The sequence below is a fragment of the Micropterus dolomieu genome, linkage group LG18 (assembly GCF_021292245.1).
Source record: "Micropterus dolomieu isolate WLL.071019.BEF.003 ecotype Adirondacks linkage group LG18, ASM2129224v1, whole genome shotgun sequence".
NCBI lineage: Eukaryota > Metazoa > Chordata > Actinopteri > Centrarchiformes > Centrarchidae > Micropterus > Micropterus dolomieu.
The window spans coordinates 26,195,940-26,211,777 of NC_060167.1; the positions used below are offsets into that span (position 1 = coordinate 26,195,940).

General features: G+C 42.9%; 2 protein-coding genes across 4 annotated transcripts; one reads left to right on the top strand and one right to left on the bottom strand.

Moving 5' to 3' along the window:
• The first annotated feature begins 627 nt into the window (after positions 1-627).
• On the top strand, positions 628-9,243 carry LOC123987279 (dnaJ homolog subfamily C member 11-like). The gene is made up of 16 exons (XM_046076010.1): positions 628-741; positions 1,508-1,637; positions 1,806-1,879; positions 1,999-2,100; positions 2,199-2,327; positions 2,439-2,561; positions 4,068-4,141; positions 4,256-4,445; positions 4,616-4,701; positions 5,522-5,638; positions 5,742-5,897; positions 6,124-6,193; positions 6,366-6,423; positions 7,025-7,167; positions 7,256-7,385; positions 7,516-9,243. The coding sequence occupies exons 1-16, from the start codon at positions 667-669 to the stop codon at positions 7,539-7,541; spliced, it is 1,683 nt and encodes a 560-aa protein (XP_045931966.1). The 5' UTR covers positions 628-666; the 3' UTR covers positions 7,542-9,243.
• Positions 9,244-9,331: 88 nt separating this feature from the next.
• On the bottom strand, positions 9,332-15,233 carry phf13 (PHD finger protein 13). Of its 3 annotated transcripts, none has more exons than XM_046028824.1 (5): positions 15,058-15,233; positions 13,807-13,908; positions 12,303-12,482; positions 11,793-12,216; positions 9,332-11,699 (listed from the first exon to the last, which is right to left on the bottom strand). In XM_046028824.1, the coding sequence occupies exons 1-5, from the start codon at positions 15,202-15,204 to the stop codon at positions 11,467-11,469; spliced, it is 1,086 nt and encodes a 361-aa protein (XP_045884780.1). In that variant the 5' UTR covers positions 15,205-15,233; the 3' UTR covers positions 9,332-11,466. The 3 variants fall into 3 exon arrangements, with proteins under 3 accessions (XP_045884780.1, XP_045884781.1, XP_045884782.1); XM_046028825.1 differs by having other exon boundaries at positions 14,752-15,157; XM_046028826.1 differs by lacking the exon at positions 15,058-15,233 and adding an exon at positions 14,473-14,494.
• Between the last annotated feature and the right edge of the window lie 605 nt (positions 15,234-15,838).

Sequence of the window (15,838 nt, forward strand, 5' to 3'; positions counted from 1 at the left end):
GGGGGGGGGGGGGGGGGGGGGGGGGGGGGGGGGGGGGGGGTTTCATTAGATCACACAAATTATTCCTAATTTAATTTGTGTGATCAAATTACCACACATCAAATCTGGGGCAAGGTAGTACTCCAGGAGTAGTGTACAAAATCCAGAGTGAGGGGCAGAAACGAGGCATTAATGGGGGCCCAGCTCGTATTTTCTCCATGGAGTTAATATGCAGTAAATGGAGAACAGCTGGTGTTGAACTGTTGGCAGTGGAATAGTTTATAAATTGCTTAAAACACACCAGGTAGGGTTTTTACAATTGTTCCGCAAGCTAACTTTAGTTAAACGGTCGTGTTAGTTGTTCAGCCAATCAGCATTGAGAATCGGTGTCAACTAGAGGAGACGGCAGTCTACCGCTTGTTTGTTATTTAGTGAGAAAGAAAGCAAAGTAAAAAGACAGAATAGGCCGTTTAGGACGGTTTTACAACTTACAAATACAATACCTTCTAAAGACAAAACACTCCCCACAACCGTCTGCCTTCTTGTATGGAGAGGTCAGAACTCTTTCCCGCTGAGCTAAAAAAACAAACCAGCAGAGGGCAACAGAACAACTTCCGCTCCTCGTCTGGCTGACCAATGAGCTGGCAGAGCACTGAAGGAGTGGGCGGGAGCGTGCCAAACGCAAACATGGCGGCGTCCTTAGATGATGATTTTGAGTTTAATAATCAGGACTACTACTCTCTACTCAACGTCAGGAAAGAGGTATGGTTTATTTTTATTTATTTATTCTGTTTTACAGTGACGCCAGACGGCGACGGACCTTTCGCCATGACTGCCGGGTAGATTTCCGTTGTGAAAGTGGTCTGCAGTCGGTGCATCATCCTTCAGCTGAATAGCGGTCTTCTTCTTCATCAGCACCATCAGCCGTGGAGACCGGTTGATGCTGCAGATTCATGAACAAGCAAGATATTTCAGCGTTCACTTTACTTGAATGCAGGCAGTGTTTCCAAGATATTATGTCTGCAGCGATGAGCACCTTCTGAAATGTTAGCTGTCATTAAACTAGGGAGACTGAAAGGCCTGACCAGGACTTGTACTTGGACGTTGAACTGGATAACGTTAGGTAGCATTGGGTGGTTACTGATGCAGACACCATAGCCTGACAGGAAGTAAAGTATCACACCTTTAATTCCTCGTTTAACGTCAGTGGACGGGTGTCTGTTTTTTAATCTCCTTAAAAATAGGAAGCTTTAATGCAGCAGTGTTGTGTCAGCAACCGGGAGTGGAGTGAATAATGATAAGTTGTTTAATCGATTAGTCAGTTAAGTGAAAACAATCTTCAACAATTTTGATAACCAATTATTTTCAAGTGAAGAAACTGAACTGTTGTTGGGATAAAAAAAAAAAAAAAATAGCACCTCACAGTTAATCGGTTAATCAACAAAGTATTTGGCAGATTAATTAAATTTAAAAAAAACAACAAATGTTAGTTGCTCAGGAGTGAGGCCTGTCCTTCCTCATGTGACAGGCTACATTGGAAGAGTTAAAGGCATCATATCGGAGGCTGTGTATGCTCTACCATCCTGACAAACATCGAGACCCAGAGCTGAAAAGCCAGGCCGAACAGCTCTTCAACCAGGTGCACCAGGCATATGAAGGTAAGGACGCATACAGGTACACACCAACTGGAAGTTAAAACATTTAGTAAAACATTTTTATTGCATTTCTACGTGGGGAAAAAAAAATACAGATGAAATCAAAAACATCAAGACAAAAACACAAAACATCTACATAAACTTAACCGTTATTTCTCTATTTCCCCTCAGTGCTGAGTGATGCTCACTCCAGAGCCATCTATGACATCTTTGGGAAGAAAGGGCTGGAGGTGGAAGGCTGGGAGGTATTTATTCTGTCCAACATACCATTTGTCTTAAATTTTAGTGGTTTTGCTGCTACATTATACATACAGTATTAACATGTCCGCACTACCAAAATTTCATGGTGATGATGCCGATGTAGGTGGTGGAGAGGAAGAGAACTCCAGCAGAAATCCGAGAGGAATACGAAAGGCTGCAGAGAGAAAGAGAAGAGAGGAGACTGCAGCAAAGAACTAACCCCAAGGTCTGAATCACAGCTACTGTTAACTTCACTACTTTCACTGTATGTCCTGTGTGGGATTAATTCCTTCAATCTGTCCCCTTCACTCCTTCTTTATTCAGGGAACCATCAGCGTGGGTGTGGATGCAACAGACTTGTTTGACCGCTATGATGAGGACTTTGAAGAGATGCCGGGAGGAGGGTTTCCTCATATTGAAATCAACAAGATGCACATTTCCCAGTCCATAGAGGTGCAACAAAACACTCATGTAGAATTTGCCTTCCACACAGCTGCTTACGTGGGCCAGAGTCACTGTAGTGTTCTCTGTTTTATCAGGCACAACTTTCCTGTCTTTCTTCAGGCTCCGTTGACGAACTCTGACACAGCAGTGCTCTCCGGTTCGCTATCTACACACAATGGGAATGGAGGGGGCAACATTAACATGACTGTACGAAGGGTTACGTCAGCCAAAGGCTGGGGAGAGGTACACACACCAACACATGTACACAAACTACCATATACAGTATCTCAAAAAAGTGAGTCCACCCCTCACATTATTGTAAATATTTGATTATATCTTTTCATGTGACAACACTGAAGAAATGACACTTTGCTACAATGTAAAGTAGTGAGTGTACAGCTTGTATAACAGTGCTAATTTGCTGTCCTCTCAAAATAACACATCACACAGCCATTACTGTTATCTCTCTCTAAGTGAAAATGTCAAATTGGGCCCAAAGTGTGAATATTTTGTGTCGCCACCATTATTTTCCAGCACTGCGTTAACCCTCTGGCATGCTTGGCCAGTCTATCACCTTTACCCTCAGCTTCTTTAGCAAGGCAGTGGTTGTCTTGGAGGTGCGTTTGGGGTCGTTATCATGTTGGAATACTGCCCTGTGACCCAGTCTCCGAAGGGAGGGGATCATGCTCTGCTTCAGTAACAGTACATGTTGGTATTCATGGTTCCCTCAGTGAACTGTAGCTCCCCAGTGCCGGCAGCACTCAGCCCCAGACCCCAGACCATGACACTCCCACCACCATGCTTGACTGTAGTCAAGACACACTTGTTTTTGTACTCCTCACTTGGTTGCCACCTCACACACACTTGACACCAACTTTCTTGTGCATCATCTTTAGAAGAGGCTTCCTTCTGGGACGACAGACATGCAGACAAATTTGAAGCAGTGTGTAGCATATGGTCTGAGCATTGACAGGCTGACCCCCCCACCCCTTCAACCTCTGCAGCAATGCTGGCAGCACTCATACGTCTACTTCCCAAAGACAGCCTCTGGATGTGACGCTGAGCACGTGCACTCAACTTCTTTGGTCGAGCATGGCAAGGCCTGTTCTGAGTGGAACCTGTCCTGTTGAACTGCTGTATAGTCTTGGCCACTGTGCTGCAACTCAGTTTCAGGGTCTTGGCAATCTTCTTATAGCCTCAGCCATCTTTATGTAGAGCGACCATTTTTTCAGATCCCCAGAGAGTTCTTTGCCATGAGCTGCCATGTTCAACTTCCAGTGACCAGTGTGAGGGAGTGTGAGAGCGATGACACCAAATTTAACACACCTGCTCCCCATTCACACCTGAGACCTTGTAACACTAACGAGTCACATGACACCGGGGAGGGAAAATGGCTAATTGGACACAATTGGGACATTTTCACTTAGGGGTATACTCAACAGCAAATTTACACTGTTATACAAGCTGCACACTCACTACTTTACATTGTAGCAAAGTGCAATTTCATCAGTGTTGTCACATGAAAAGATATAATCAAATATTTTTAAACATGTGAGGGGTGTACTCACTTTTGTGAGATACTGTACATGCAATATATAAAGCACAGACATAAACTACAACCTATACAAGCATGTTGTTGAAGAAGCATTTTGAATATGCTTTGTGTTAAATGTTAGTCTAGGATAATACAGATTTATTTTGTACTTGTGGCACAGACTTGCCTGTCTACAATCACTTGTTTCTGTGCAGGTGGAATTTGGTGCAGGAGACATACTTGGACCTCTAATTGGGTTAAAGGTGTTTCGCAACCTCACTCAACGGTGGTAAGCCCTGACTGTTTGATATAGGGAACTTAAGTACATAGTGTATTAACAACTGGCTTCCTGTCTCTTTAATGTTCTCTCTTGTTATCACCGCTCTATTATATCTCCGTCCAGTTTCTTGACAGCCCAGTGCGGCTTGCAGTTCTCCCCTCGAGGTTTGCGGCCAAGCTGTTCTCTGATGACGGCACGCCACCTGGATCAGAACACCATGGGTTATCTGCAGTGGCGCTGGGGACCCAACAGCGCCATGACCACCAGCCTGGTCCGAGACACAAAGAGCAGCCACTTTACTCTAGCTCTGCAGGTACACACACAAACATAACCCCAAGCACAAATGCATATACGCTGTTTGTAGGTCGGCATATGCAGTACACATCTACCTGCTGTCAGCATGGTAAGTATGGTTTGTGTACTGTAACTGAAATTTTACTTGTGCATCCTGTGTTACTTCACTCCCAACCTCACCCCTTCCAGCTGGGTGTGCCTCACTCCTACCTGATGATGAGCTACCAGTACAAGTTCCAGGATGAGGACCAGACCAAAGTTAAAGGCTCTGTGAAGTATGTTTGTCTGCTTACCTTGCCAGTTGCCTCAAAGGACTTCTCTGTAAGTCCACTGCTTTACCTGGAAGGCGCTCTGCGAGAGTATAGCTATGCAAAAAAAAAAAAACATTCTAATGATTAGCTGATGGGATTTCCTTACTTAAAAGAGCAACAGCTGTAAACAGTGCTTTTCTGCCTGGTATTAAGTTATTCGTAAGTGACTAGAAGGATTTTAAGTGTTTTGTGATTTGAAAATTTTCTTGTTTATTGCAAGAAAATTGTGAAATGATTGTGACAGAATGGGCTTTCTACTTAAGACTGTAAAAAAAAAAAGTTTTATAATTACATCAAAACAGTTTGTCTTTTCAAATCCTAGTTAGGTCAAGATCAAAAAAATATATTGTTTAGTGATCATTGACCTTACATATTAAACATCCTATATCACTAAACATGTGGCTGCACTTTTCTAAAAATAATAATAGTTGCATTGCAAAGCACATTTTCAAGAAAGAAAGAAACGCAAAGTGCTTCCAAGTGTTAGGAAAATGACAGAACATTAAAAGAGCTGCAGGAGATAAAAAACAGCATGCAACAAAGGGGAAATAAAGGAGTAAACACTAAAAACAAAACGTTTATAAATAATTAAATAATTTATAAATAAATGTAAAAGGCAATTTAACAGTAAAAGTTTTAAAGACAAAAATCATTAGCCATATATATTTGGTCCCAAAACATTTTCATCTCCAGTTGTTCTGGCTGGATAATTCACTGTCCCACTCTGCCTGTGTTATTGTCATCAGTAGCTGCGTACCTCTCATCATTTATTTTCTTCTTCCAGGACGGGCTGGTTTGGTACTGTGGTGGAATACGGAGCAGAGAGGAAGATCAGCCGACACAGTGTCCTGTCAGCCACTGTCAGCATCGGGGTCCCTCAGGGAGTCACGCTCAAAATCAAGTACTGGCCAAACCCAAACTATGATCTCATTCTCCAGTGGGTCCTTATCTCACTGCGTCATTATCTAATGTGTGTGTGTATTTGTGCTGGTGTTTTCTTGCAGGTTGGCACGTGCCAGTCAAACGTACCTGTTTCCAGTCCACCTAACAGATCAGCTTCTACCCAGTGCGGTCTTCTATGCCACCGTGGGACCCCTTCTGGTCTACATGGTCGTCCACAGACTGATTATCATCCCATATACGCAAGCACAGAAAGAGCAGTCAGTACATGTTCTGTCCTCGTAACCTCCCATTTTAATCTGACGCTCAATTAACATCTCACTAATTTTAACATCATATTTTGTACGAGTTGGGAAGAAATGCAACATTTTGGTTGTGGGTGTCTTTAATACTATCTGGGGTATCACTGTCATCACAGAGAGCCTCCACAGTGAATCCCAGTGGGTGACTGTTGATGTCTGCTTTGTGTGTCTCTGTGCCTCTCAGAGAGCTGGAGCTGCAGAGGAAGAGCTCAGCCACAGACATCGCCAAGAAGAAGCAGGAGGCAGAGTCTGCCGTGAGTACTCGCACGCACATGCCAACGCACAGTTATTCATTGTGTGTGGGGATCATTGATCATTGTTTCTAGCTCTAGCACTCCTCATCTCATCTGAAAAAACCCTCTCCTATCCTATGCTATTTTGTTCTCCTCCGCCCCTCCTCCTCTTTCTCCCTCGGCTCCTCGACAGGTTCTGCTGATGCAGGAGTCTGTGAGGAGAATCATAGAAGCGGAAGAATCCAAGATGGGTGAGGGAACACACTCGTACACACCAAAAGATTGAAAAACTGAGAACCTTTTTTAAGTTTGCAGCAATTTTGGTAAATATCCAAGTGTGTAATTCGAACACATATTTCTTGTAGCTGCTGTTAACTGCGTAGCACACTGTAGCTTCAGGGTTGAGTTTGACTTCCTTCATCTACTGCTGTGAAGCAAGTGATGATGATGGAGCCCATTTCTATGCTGTAGTGTTTACATAGGTTAAGCATACAAGTCTGTGCACAGAACACCAGAATGTACGCTGGCATAATTCAAAACTATGATTTGAGTGTGCTAATGGATTTCCTGTTTTGATTGTGTAGGGGGTGCATGTGGTTATTTGAGGAGTCGCTGTATGGGATGTGTTCACACCAACTAGATGGTCTGTCCAAGAAGTAGATGTAGAAACTGCTATATGGTACTGGTATCAAGCTAACGTAGCGGTTGTGACATAGGACTCGTATTCACTGGTATTCTGTGCATTATTCCAGTCTGTCTGTACTGCTCTCTGTTTTAAAGTGAACTTCACAATTCATATATATGTGTATATATAGGTTACACTTAACAGTTACACTCTATATTACTATCTAGGCCTGATCATCCTGAATGCCTGGTATGGAAAGTTTGTGTCGGACACCAGCCAGAAGCAGGAGAAAGCAAAGGTCATCGACGTCACTGTGCCTCTGCAGTGCCTGGTCAAGGACTCCAAACTCATCCTCACCGAGTCCTCTAAGGTGCGTGCATGTGTTCACATGTCAGCGAGTCTATTTGATTACCTGCAATTCTGTATGCATTGCATGTGAGCTCTTTCTCTGTGTGCAGGCCGGGTTGCCGGGATTCTACGACCCCTGTGTAGGAGAGGAGAAGAGTCTCAAATTACTGTACCAATTCAGAGGCGTCATGCACCAAGTTATCTCTGCAGACGCCGAGTCGCTAAGGATACCCAAGCAATGTAAGTGTGCAGTCGCTTCACCTAAGACCTTGTATTATTACAATATAGCTGCACACTAATTACAACATGGCGAAAGTCTACAATATATGCATGTATCCATGTTCAAATTATATATCTTTTGTCTTTTCAGCTCACAGAATTGATTCTGAGTCCTAGGAGCCCACCACCGTTGGGAGCACAAGAGGGCAAATGCAGATAAAAACAGACTTTGTGTACACAAAAGAACGAATGGAGGAGACACATCAACAATTAGTCTGTTTCTCTCCCTCTGGTCCTCTCCTGTCATGATATTAGTGAGTCTGTTCATCGAGTTCCTCCACTCCTCCCTTTCCTGTGGGCCGACAGAATACAGGAGTCGGCTCAGTTTCTACAAGGCTGTTACCCTTTGTGTCTCTTAGTCTGCTACAGCTGACAGGGCTGCTCAAATTATCTGCCTGCTGCAAGAGATCAGACATTGGCCCTGAAAATAGTTTTATATATGCACTACTACAGAGGAACATGGTGAAAGTGCACAGATAAATTTAAACATGTTTCTTGGCATGTGTTAAGTCAAATATATACAAATGAGCTGTGTTGTAGTTTTATCACATATCACTGTAGTCTTCAGTGTGTGTGTGTGTGTGTGTGTGTGTGTGTCACCCTGGTAGTTTGAATCGAATAATGTCATAACATACCAGTCATGTCACCAACTCGTGCAAATATTTAGTATCACTGCAGGATCGTGTCTCAGTGACTCTGAGGCAGGCCAGGACTAAGGAGTGATTGTGTTACTTGTGTTTTTGTTGAAATTTCTCATCCTTATTTATTATGCCTTTTAGTGACATGTCTGCTGCTCATGAGGGTGCCAGTCAGCAGGGGTAAAATGGTACTGAAACTTACATCTGTGACGGGGGGCGATATGCGATAGGCCGATAGAGATGCCCTTTGATGGTCCCGATCCAACCAGTGAGACAGGCTTGAAGTCTTCATACAGATTTTTTAATATCTCAGGCTAGACTGCAATTTAAAGGCAGAAATTCCACTTAGACTTGAGTTAATTGATTATATCTGTGCAGTTGCAGCCAAAACAGAATTTCTTAGTATGATTTTTAATACACTGAAGGTTATAGTTTGTATTTTACTAAGATTTTATGGCTGGGTTGCGACCAGTTGGTCAACTCTTAAAGTCATAGAAGTACAGTAAATTTTTAATATCAAATGCACATTACAACTGTGAACCCAACATTTAATCAAGACTTTATTCTATGTTCTAAACTGTTTGTGTCAGTAGTTGTTAAAGTGGATTTCCACTGGAACCACAAAGGGAAACGTGAAAGAGCCAGAGTTAGTAAGTTACTCCTCATTTTGTTGGGGGATCCCTGAAAACACTATTAAACTGTAGCATACAAATGGCATTTTATTAAATACAAAAGTAATATTTTGCACGCAAGTCATTTACAAGACATATTAGAGGCTTGTCATGAAAGTGGTGCTGAAGCCTGTAACTGAAGCTGTACGCTTTTACTGAACTCCAGAGTTTGCATTGAAGAAGTGCTGACCAGTCAGGTTGGCTTTATATACACGGTGCCCTACTTTGATTCATTTTAAGTTTTCCATTGTTGTGATAGGCCTGTCTTGCTTTGGGGTCACTATTACAGCAGCCATTTTGCACTGATCATGTTTGTAGAATTTGTCTTACCTTTTTTTTGTTTTACAAGTGTTCTGTAAAGTATTTTGACAGGTCAGCTGGTCACCTCTGCTCTAGTGCCACCATGAGGCCGGCACAAAGACTGCTAATCCCGTCATAGTATGTAAATGTACTGCTTCGGTTGAGGAGCCTGTGTTCCCTGTAAAGACTACAATAAATATGAACAGATCACATTCGTCTTTGATTTTAAGAGCAATGCAGACTGACCAGCCAGTTTAAAAAAAAAAAAACAATACTGTAAAAGACAAAAAGCAACAAGTTAAAATGGAAACTCTTTATTTACAATAGTTTACAATAGTTTCACAGAAACAGTTTGCACCACAGTACAGACAACGCTTTCTCAATAGGAGGATAAGACAACCCAGGATCAGAATAAACAAGCTGTAGCACAATGAGCATCATTAACATGAATTACACTTGTCTTAAAGACGCAGGCTAAAACTAAAATTTGCGTCTTCGGGTTCTCTCTTCAAGACGGGACTGTCCTGAGAAACAGCAAATCATTTAAGGTCTCGAAGCATCTTAAAAATATCACGACCTGGGTGATTGCTGGGTACGAACAACATGTGTAAATACCAGAAGACAAGAGTGCAGAAATGAGCTTAACCACTTTAAACTCTTGATAAGTCTTGTTTTTTTGTTTTTACAAACCAAACATTCATTGTGTGTGTGTGTGTTTGTCGTTCCCTGGTCAAGTCATTGATTCTGCATTGTAAAACCCCGTCCTGGACTAATATCCAAGGTTCCGAGTCTAAAATCTATCACTCTACAGTATGGCTTTTATATAATCAGAAACAACAGCAGATGGCACATGAATAACAGCTTAAAATCTTTCATCCAAATTGCAGAAATGTTTATGGGAAAAAGTGCCATAAAAAAAAAAAACGTGTTTTCCCCCCATTAAACCTGCTGCATATAGAAGTAACTGAATACTGCTGTAAAAACGTTAGCGAGAGGTGATAAGAGACTGAGATCTGTTCTTCTGATCTGACCCTTCAGAGACAAATGAAAAAAAAGCCGACCTTGCCCATAGTACTTCACAGATATCAATGTCTCCATCTCACAAAATACCAAAAACCATGAAGCTTGGTTGAGACAACTCATAGCAGCACATGCACTGTCAACACCGGTACAGTGTTAACCATTCAAACACACACACTCTCACATGCATAATTTCTGGCCTGACTCCTTCGAACACTCTTCCAGTTAAGATAGCATTTCTTATGATACTTAAACAGGACGGCCATACGAGTTCCCTTCTATAAATATACTCGTCTCTGAAAACTGTCATGAGCATGAAAACGCTTGAAAACAAGGTACATTTAAATAACGGTTTGGAAAATAGAAGTATTCACGAACAATGCCATTGTTCAATCCTACCATGAAATGCACCAAAAACACAGACCAGAGGCAATGGGAAACCTTTACTGAAAACCAGTGGACAGTAAACTCTTTTCATCTTCTCTGAATCTTGGGGGTTATCTAGCTTTTCAAATCTGGGAAATAAGTTTTTTTTTAATAAATTAACTCCTCAGAGACAGTATTTTGGTGGAAGAAGAAAACAGTTTAAAACATTTTTGAAAAGCAAAAGTGTGCGACAGCTCCATGTGTGGCCGATCTTCATTAAGAGCAGTAGCCGAGGCTGGAAGACAGTTGGTGAAGTAGAAGGAAGAGAAGGAACAAGCGCTTGGTTAAAAGCCTCGCAGATATTCTTTCACAATGTCTAAAATAACAGAACAGAACAACAAACAGATAACGCAGATGCGGACTACACGCTCTTATCCTACATCTTTGTTCTATTGGATTATACCTCAGCTTAATACTATAGCACCATCTGAAGCAAATAACACAAGGCTTGACTTGTTTTCTCATTTGAAACGGTTAATTGTGTAACATTAATAGAGGCATCTAAGAGAAATCAAATCCAGTTTAATCAGAAAGACTTAAAAAAAGTGAGAAAAGTGCAAACTGTCTTTCCCCACATATCCCAGCATGCACCATAGTGGGTGGCAGTTGTGAGGCTATTCTCTCCATATGGCAGCTCAAATGTTTCCAGTGTTCGCGAGACACTAAGTACGTAGTCAGTAGCGGTTCGCTGCTATGCTAATGTCATCTACAGACAGACATCCATTCAGTGATTGCCTTACGCACAGAGTCTGCAGAGAAGCAGAGACAAACCTTTGTAAATCTAAAATAGCACTCAAACTGTTTTCAAATGGGATAAGGGATTGAGATAGGTCCACCAAAGTGTTTATAGAAAATGTGGGTTTCTTGGCTGACCATGAGGGACAGAGACTGAAGGGCGCAAGACCTGAATTTGAGGAAGGGTCAGTCAAGCCGGTGGAGGGGAAGCAGAAGTGGAAGGGGGTCGGACTTCAGGGTTCGGCCTGGGGGTCAGTCTAGCAGATGTTTACGTGGGCCTACGCGCGAGCGGTGGGAGCGGCGGGTGTCTGGGGGTCCATGTGTCTCCCGGCAGCTCTGGCACACGTATGTCTCTGGCACGTGGCTCTTGCGGATCTTCGCGCACGACAGGTGGATCCAGGTGTGACACTGGTTGCATTCGATCATGGCCCGGCCTGCAAAAGGCTTCATGCAGAAACACGTCACCAGGTCCCACGAGTCGTCATCTGAGAAGACAGGAGAGAGCGTGCACGGGGAGTTAAGCTTGGTCACTTTGTCAAACTTGTAACTGTGTAATATATGCCAATAGGAAAACTCACCTGAGTCTACCATGATGTCCTCGTCCTCTCCTGATCCATCCTCGTCTCTGAACACCACCTGTTTCCCTTGGCGGAACACCGTTCTGTTTCCCGAAAAACCCTCCACCTTCTGTACCTTTACCACGCCTTCTTCAATGTCTGGATCACCACGCTCCTCCCTGGGCTCCTCTTTGGGCTCCTCCTTGCAGGGGGCTGGGCTTGGGAGACGCTGGGGGTGGAAAGTGATGCTGATATCGTCTTCAGGCTCTTCTTTGATCGTTCGGCCTCCAAAGGAGACGGGGTATTCCAGCTCTGGGACTTTTGAGTGGGCCTGCTGAACCCCGCTTTCCTCACTAGCTGAATGCTCCCTCTCCCTTCTCCTTTTCTTCTTCTTCATCTTGTCAGCTTTCCTGCGGTCGTCTGGGTGCAGGGTGGTGATTGTGTGCTGCGGAAAAGAAACAAAGGGCACACATGTTAAAAGGGATGAATGTGAACATATAAGGTTAATGATACGACCTCGCTTCAACTCACATCTTTCTTGCCGTGACTGGACAGTGTGGCTCCTGGCTGTGGACGTTTCCTGCTCCTGTCCTGGGGGACCTTGGGAGGGCGCTGTGGACAGGAGGTTGGGGGTCCGGGTGTCCAGCCATCACTGTCAGCTGTGCTGCCTGTACTGTTGGGGGGGCTGGAACTACTGCGCAGTGGAGAGTCCTGTACCAATAAATGGAGAAGAATGAATCAGTCAGTGCAAACTTACATCAGGAGACAAAGTTGGTGATTGACAGATTTTAAACATGTGACAAGTCTTTGCAGACATTCATCCACTCAACAATAAGATGACCATATCCTATAATATTCCTGATTAACAATCAGGCAACGCTAAAGTATTATTATGACAGCTAGAATGTTTATCATATTCCATTTTTCAATTCGGACCTGTAGGAGCTCTCAATCCTACATGACAACAGTCTTGCTGTATTTGCATTAGCAGAAAGAGTATTAACACATGACAACAGTCGTGCACCACTTGATGAAATGTGCACAGGCAGAGGGGGCGGAAATGAACACAAATCTAGCATGTGTTAGAGAAAACCAAAAGAGCAACCCGATGAAAGAAAAAAACCTTCGAAGGAACAACCACAAGTTGAACAACATGAGTCAGAATCTAGAAATCGCTGCTGCTGATGGTGAGGAAGAGGAAGTGAATTTGTCCAACATCAGTTTTGAGAAAAACTGCGCTCATACTGAAAGAGAGGGTTCACGCTTTTGTGATCATTTTTGGTTCTAAAGAAACTGACATGGTAAAGGAAAATCGTGATTTTTTTCAAGGCAAGAAAAAGCTAAGGTTAGCTCTTAGCAGAGGGTGTGCTGAAATTAATGCAAACACACGAGAGCCAGAGAAACCACAGAGACAAACAAATCTGTTTTAACATAATCTCATTGTCTGGCTATCTCCCTCCCTGTCTCCAAACAGAAGACACAATTCAATGAGCAAAAGAGAACTCAACATCTCATATCCAAATTGCTGACTCCACACATTTCAAGATCATCTTTTTTTAAAAAGGTGTGCCAACAGTCTGACTTCCACTGCTCAATGCCAATCACAACAAATATGCAGGATTTTCATTAACTGGTATTATCCACGTGGTCAATGAATATTTGATTCTGGGTGGATTTAAAAGTACACTTTCTGTGTACTTTTGCATCCACCACCCAGTGATTTTCTCACGGGGCACACACATTATTTGTATACGTCTTCAACAAAATCAAAATGTTTGTGGCAAATTAATGAACATAGTGTGGGACTATGCTTGTTTCTCTACTTGATGAATTTTGTTTTTTGATTTTTCTACCATACCAAGACATGTTCTCAGCTTATTATTTTGTATTTGAGTGTGTTTACACGTTGAAACACTCTTAATCTGCACAACAGTGCTCAGAGGTAATGTAGCTGATTAAAACGAGTGCATTGACATTGTAAAACGCGCCAGTAGACAACAACATGGGCTCTTGTATGAAAAATCAATGTACTCACCTCTTGGGGGTATGGGATGTAACCGGCATAGGCCAAGACAAAAGTGCAAAACTTGTTAAAATCTTCTACCGTCCTCCTCCTCCTGTGTGGTGGACTGAAACCCTGAAACAGAGTCACGTCATTAAAACATCAGCTGTAAACCCACACATCCCGACATGGCGTTGACATTAACGAGAGCTGATCAGCACACAAACATAACGTTACTCTGCGAACTGCCATTTAGTGTCGGTTCGATAACAAAACTGAACGAAACTACAAAAAAAACATGTTGACACACACAGGCATTGACACATTTCTCTATGTGTACCTTCCCACCAACCCCCACCGATTAATGCAAGGTATGAACGACAGCTAGCGTAATGTTAGCTAGGTCGGCTAGCAACAGACAGCAAATAAGTAACTACTGCTAAGACGCTAGCTGCCGCTGGCTACCGTCAGTGGAGTTTAACTAGCAAACTAAATTATTAAATTAAAATTAAGACTATCAAAGAGGCACAGAGTCGTGAAAACGTCAGTGTTTGCCAGCTGTTAACTAATGATAAAAGCAGATGGCGTAAATATAATGATTAGTTAGCCAACGTTAATGTTAGCATGCTCCGCTATAACGATGGAATGTTTTCTTTTCGGTGAAACGTTAAGCTAGCTTCAATCGGTTTTACGAATTACCATCTGAAGAAACGCTAATCACTCGTCCTCACAAACAGCGTCAAATTTGAGTGGTCAAAGTTGACATTTTGAACCAAGCTTTTGTGAATGTTAAGCGTGTGTAACTTATCTAATTTCTGCACCAGTGGCTAGAAGTATGTCAACATTAGCGCAGTAAGCTAACGCTACCCAGCAGCTGCTACATCGTGTGGTGACAGCCTCGAACAAGTTGATGTTTGCTAACGTCGTTAGCTATGACTGCAAACTACTCACTGGAAAACAGTTGCATAAAACACTTACCTCTGACTGAAACGCATGGGATGTCGATGGGTTTATGTCACCCATCTTTACAAACAATTCGACCACCTGTCGTATCGATAACGTGACAGGCTAGAGCAACGGGCTACTCGAAGCGACCGTAAACACCGAGGTTACCTAGCTTTTGCTGGCTAATTAGATACCTAACGTAATAGCTAACGTTACTTATGCTACAACTCGATGCAACAGTGTTCACTCAGTTTGCCATCAGCACAAACGATAACGTTACTTGGACTAACGTTATTGTGGGAATCCAACTAGCTAGACAGATCAAAGTTATAAACATGCCTCCCGTGAAAAGCAAACATTACTACTGTCTTTCCACCGAGCTGTCCGCCTGTTATGTCTCCGTATGATCCAGTTTATTGACTGATGGGGGAGCGGTTCACTTCGGCTGTCACCAACTGCCCGTCCCCTCTTCTTCATCTTCTTCATGGGTTCGACAGCTACTGAACCAAAGGCGCATTACCGCCCTCCTTTGGTGTGCAGCAGGTGTCATGGTATTTTAACATCCATCGGACATGTATCAAGACAGAAAATCAGTGCTTTGAAGATTGTTTGAAACTACCGGTCACAAGATGTCTCCTGCCCTCTTCTACACCGAAAAAAACATTCTCAGTGTATGTGCTCTGGAGAGCTGTATACTGGACCCCACCGATGGCTTACAAACTACATGAGCACAGAGAAATGTACTAGGTAGATTTATTTATCATTTTACAACATAGGGTTGGATGGGTTAGGGTCAGATGAATGTGAAAAAAGTCTTGTAGTATCCAACTCTGCATATAAATAATTCTGGACGGTGAGGGCCAAACATCCAAGTGAAAAAGTAGGATATAACACGTCCCCTCAATCAGCATGGTTACTCACTGATGAGAAAGAGAAGCTAAACAACTTCAAAACCAGTTCTCAACCAGCGACTGTTTCTGTCTGAAGGAGGGGTCACACATCAACAACAACAAAACTAGAGTCCCCTACTCCATTAATTACTTTTTGCCTGGACAAGGAACTGAATGAGTTCTACTATCCCTTTGAAAGACAATGGAACAGTGCTGACACCATCCCCCGT

What these genes read in the sequence shown, in the direction of transcription:
- phf13 (XM_046028824.1), bottom strand. Translation starts at nt 15,204, where the DNA reads ATGAAGAAGATGAAGAAGAGGGGACGGGCAGTTGGTGACAGCCGAAGT. An exon ending in ATGTTTGCTTTTCACGGGAG is followed by an intron (nt 13,909 to 15,057) that starts GCATGTTTATAA and finishes ACTCTGTTTCAG; the next exon opens with GGTTTCAGTCCACCACACAG. An exon ending in GGACATCATGGTAGACTCAG is followed by an intron (nt 11,700 to 11,792) that starts GTGAGTTTTCCT and finishes CTGTCTTCTCAG; the next exon opens with ATGACGACTCGTGGGACCTG.
- LOC123987279 (XM_046076010.1), top strand. Translation starts at nt 667, where the DNA reads ATGGCGGCGTCCTTAGATGATGATTTTGAGTTTAATAATCAGGACTAC. An exon ending in TACTCAACGTCAGGAAAGAG is followed by an intron (nt 742 to 1,507) that starts GTATGGTTTATT and finishes CTCATGTGACAG; the next exon opens with GCTACATTGGAAGAGTTAAA. An exon ending in GGTGCACCAGGCATATGAAG is followed by an intron (nt 1,638 to 1,805) that starts GTAAGGACGCAT and finishes ATTTCCCCTCAG; the next exon opens with TGCTGAGTGATGCTCACTCC.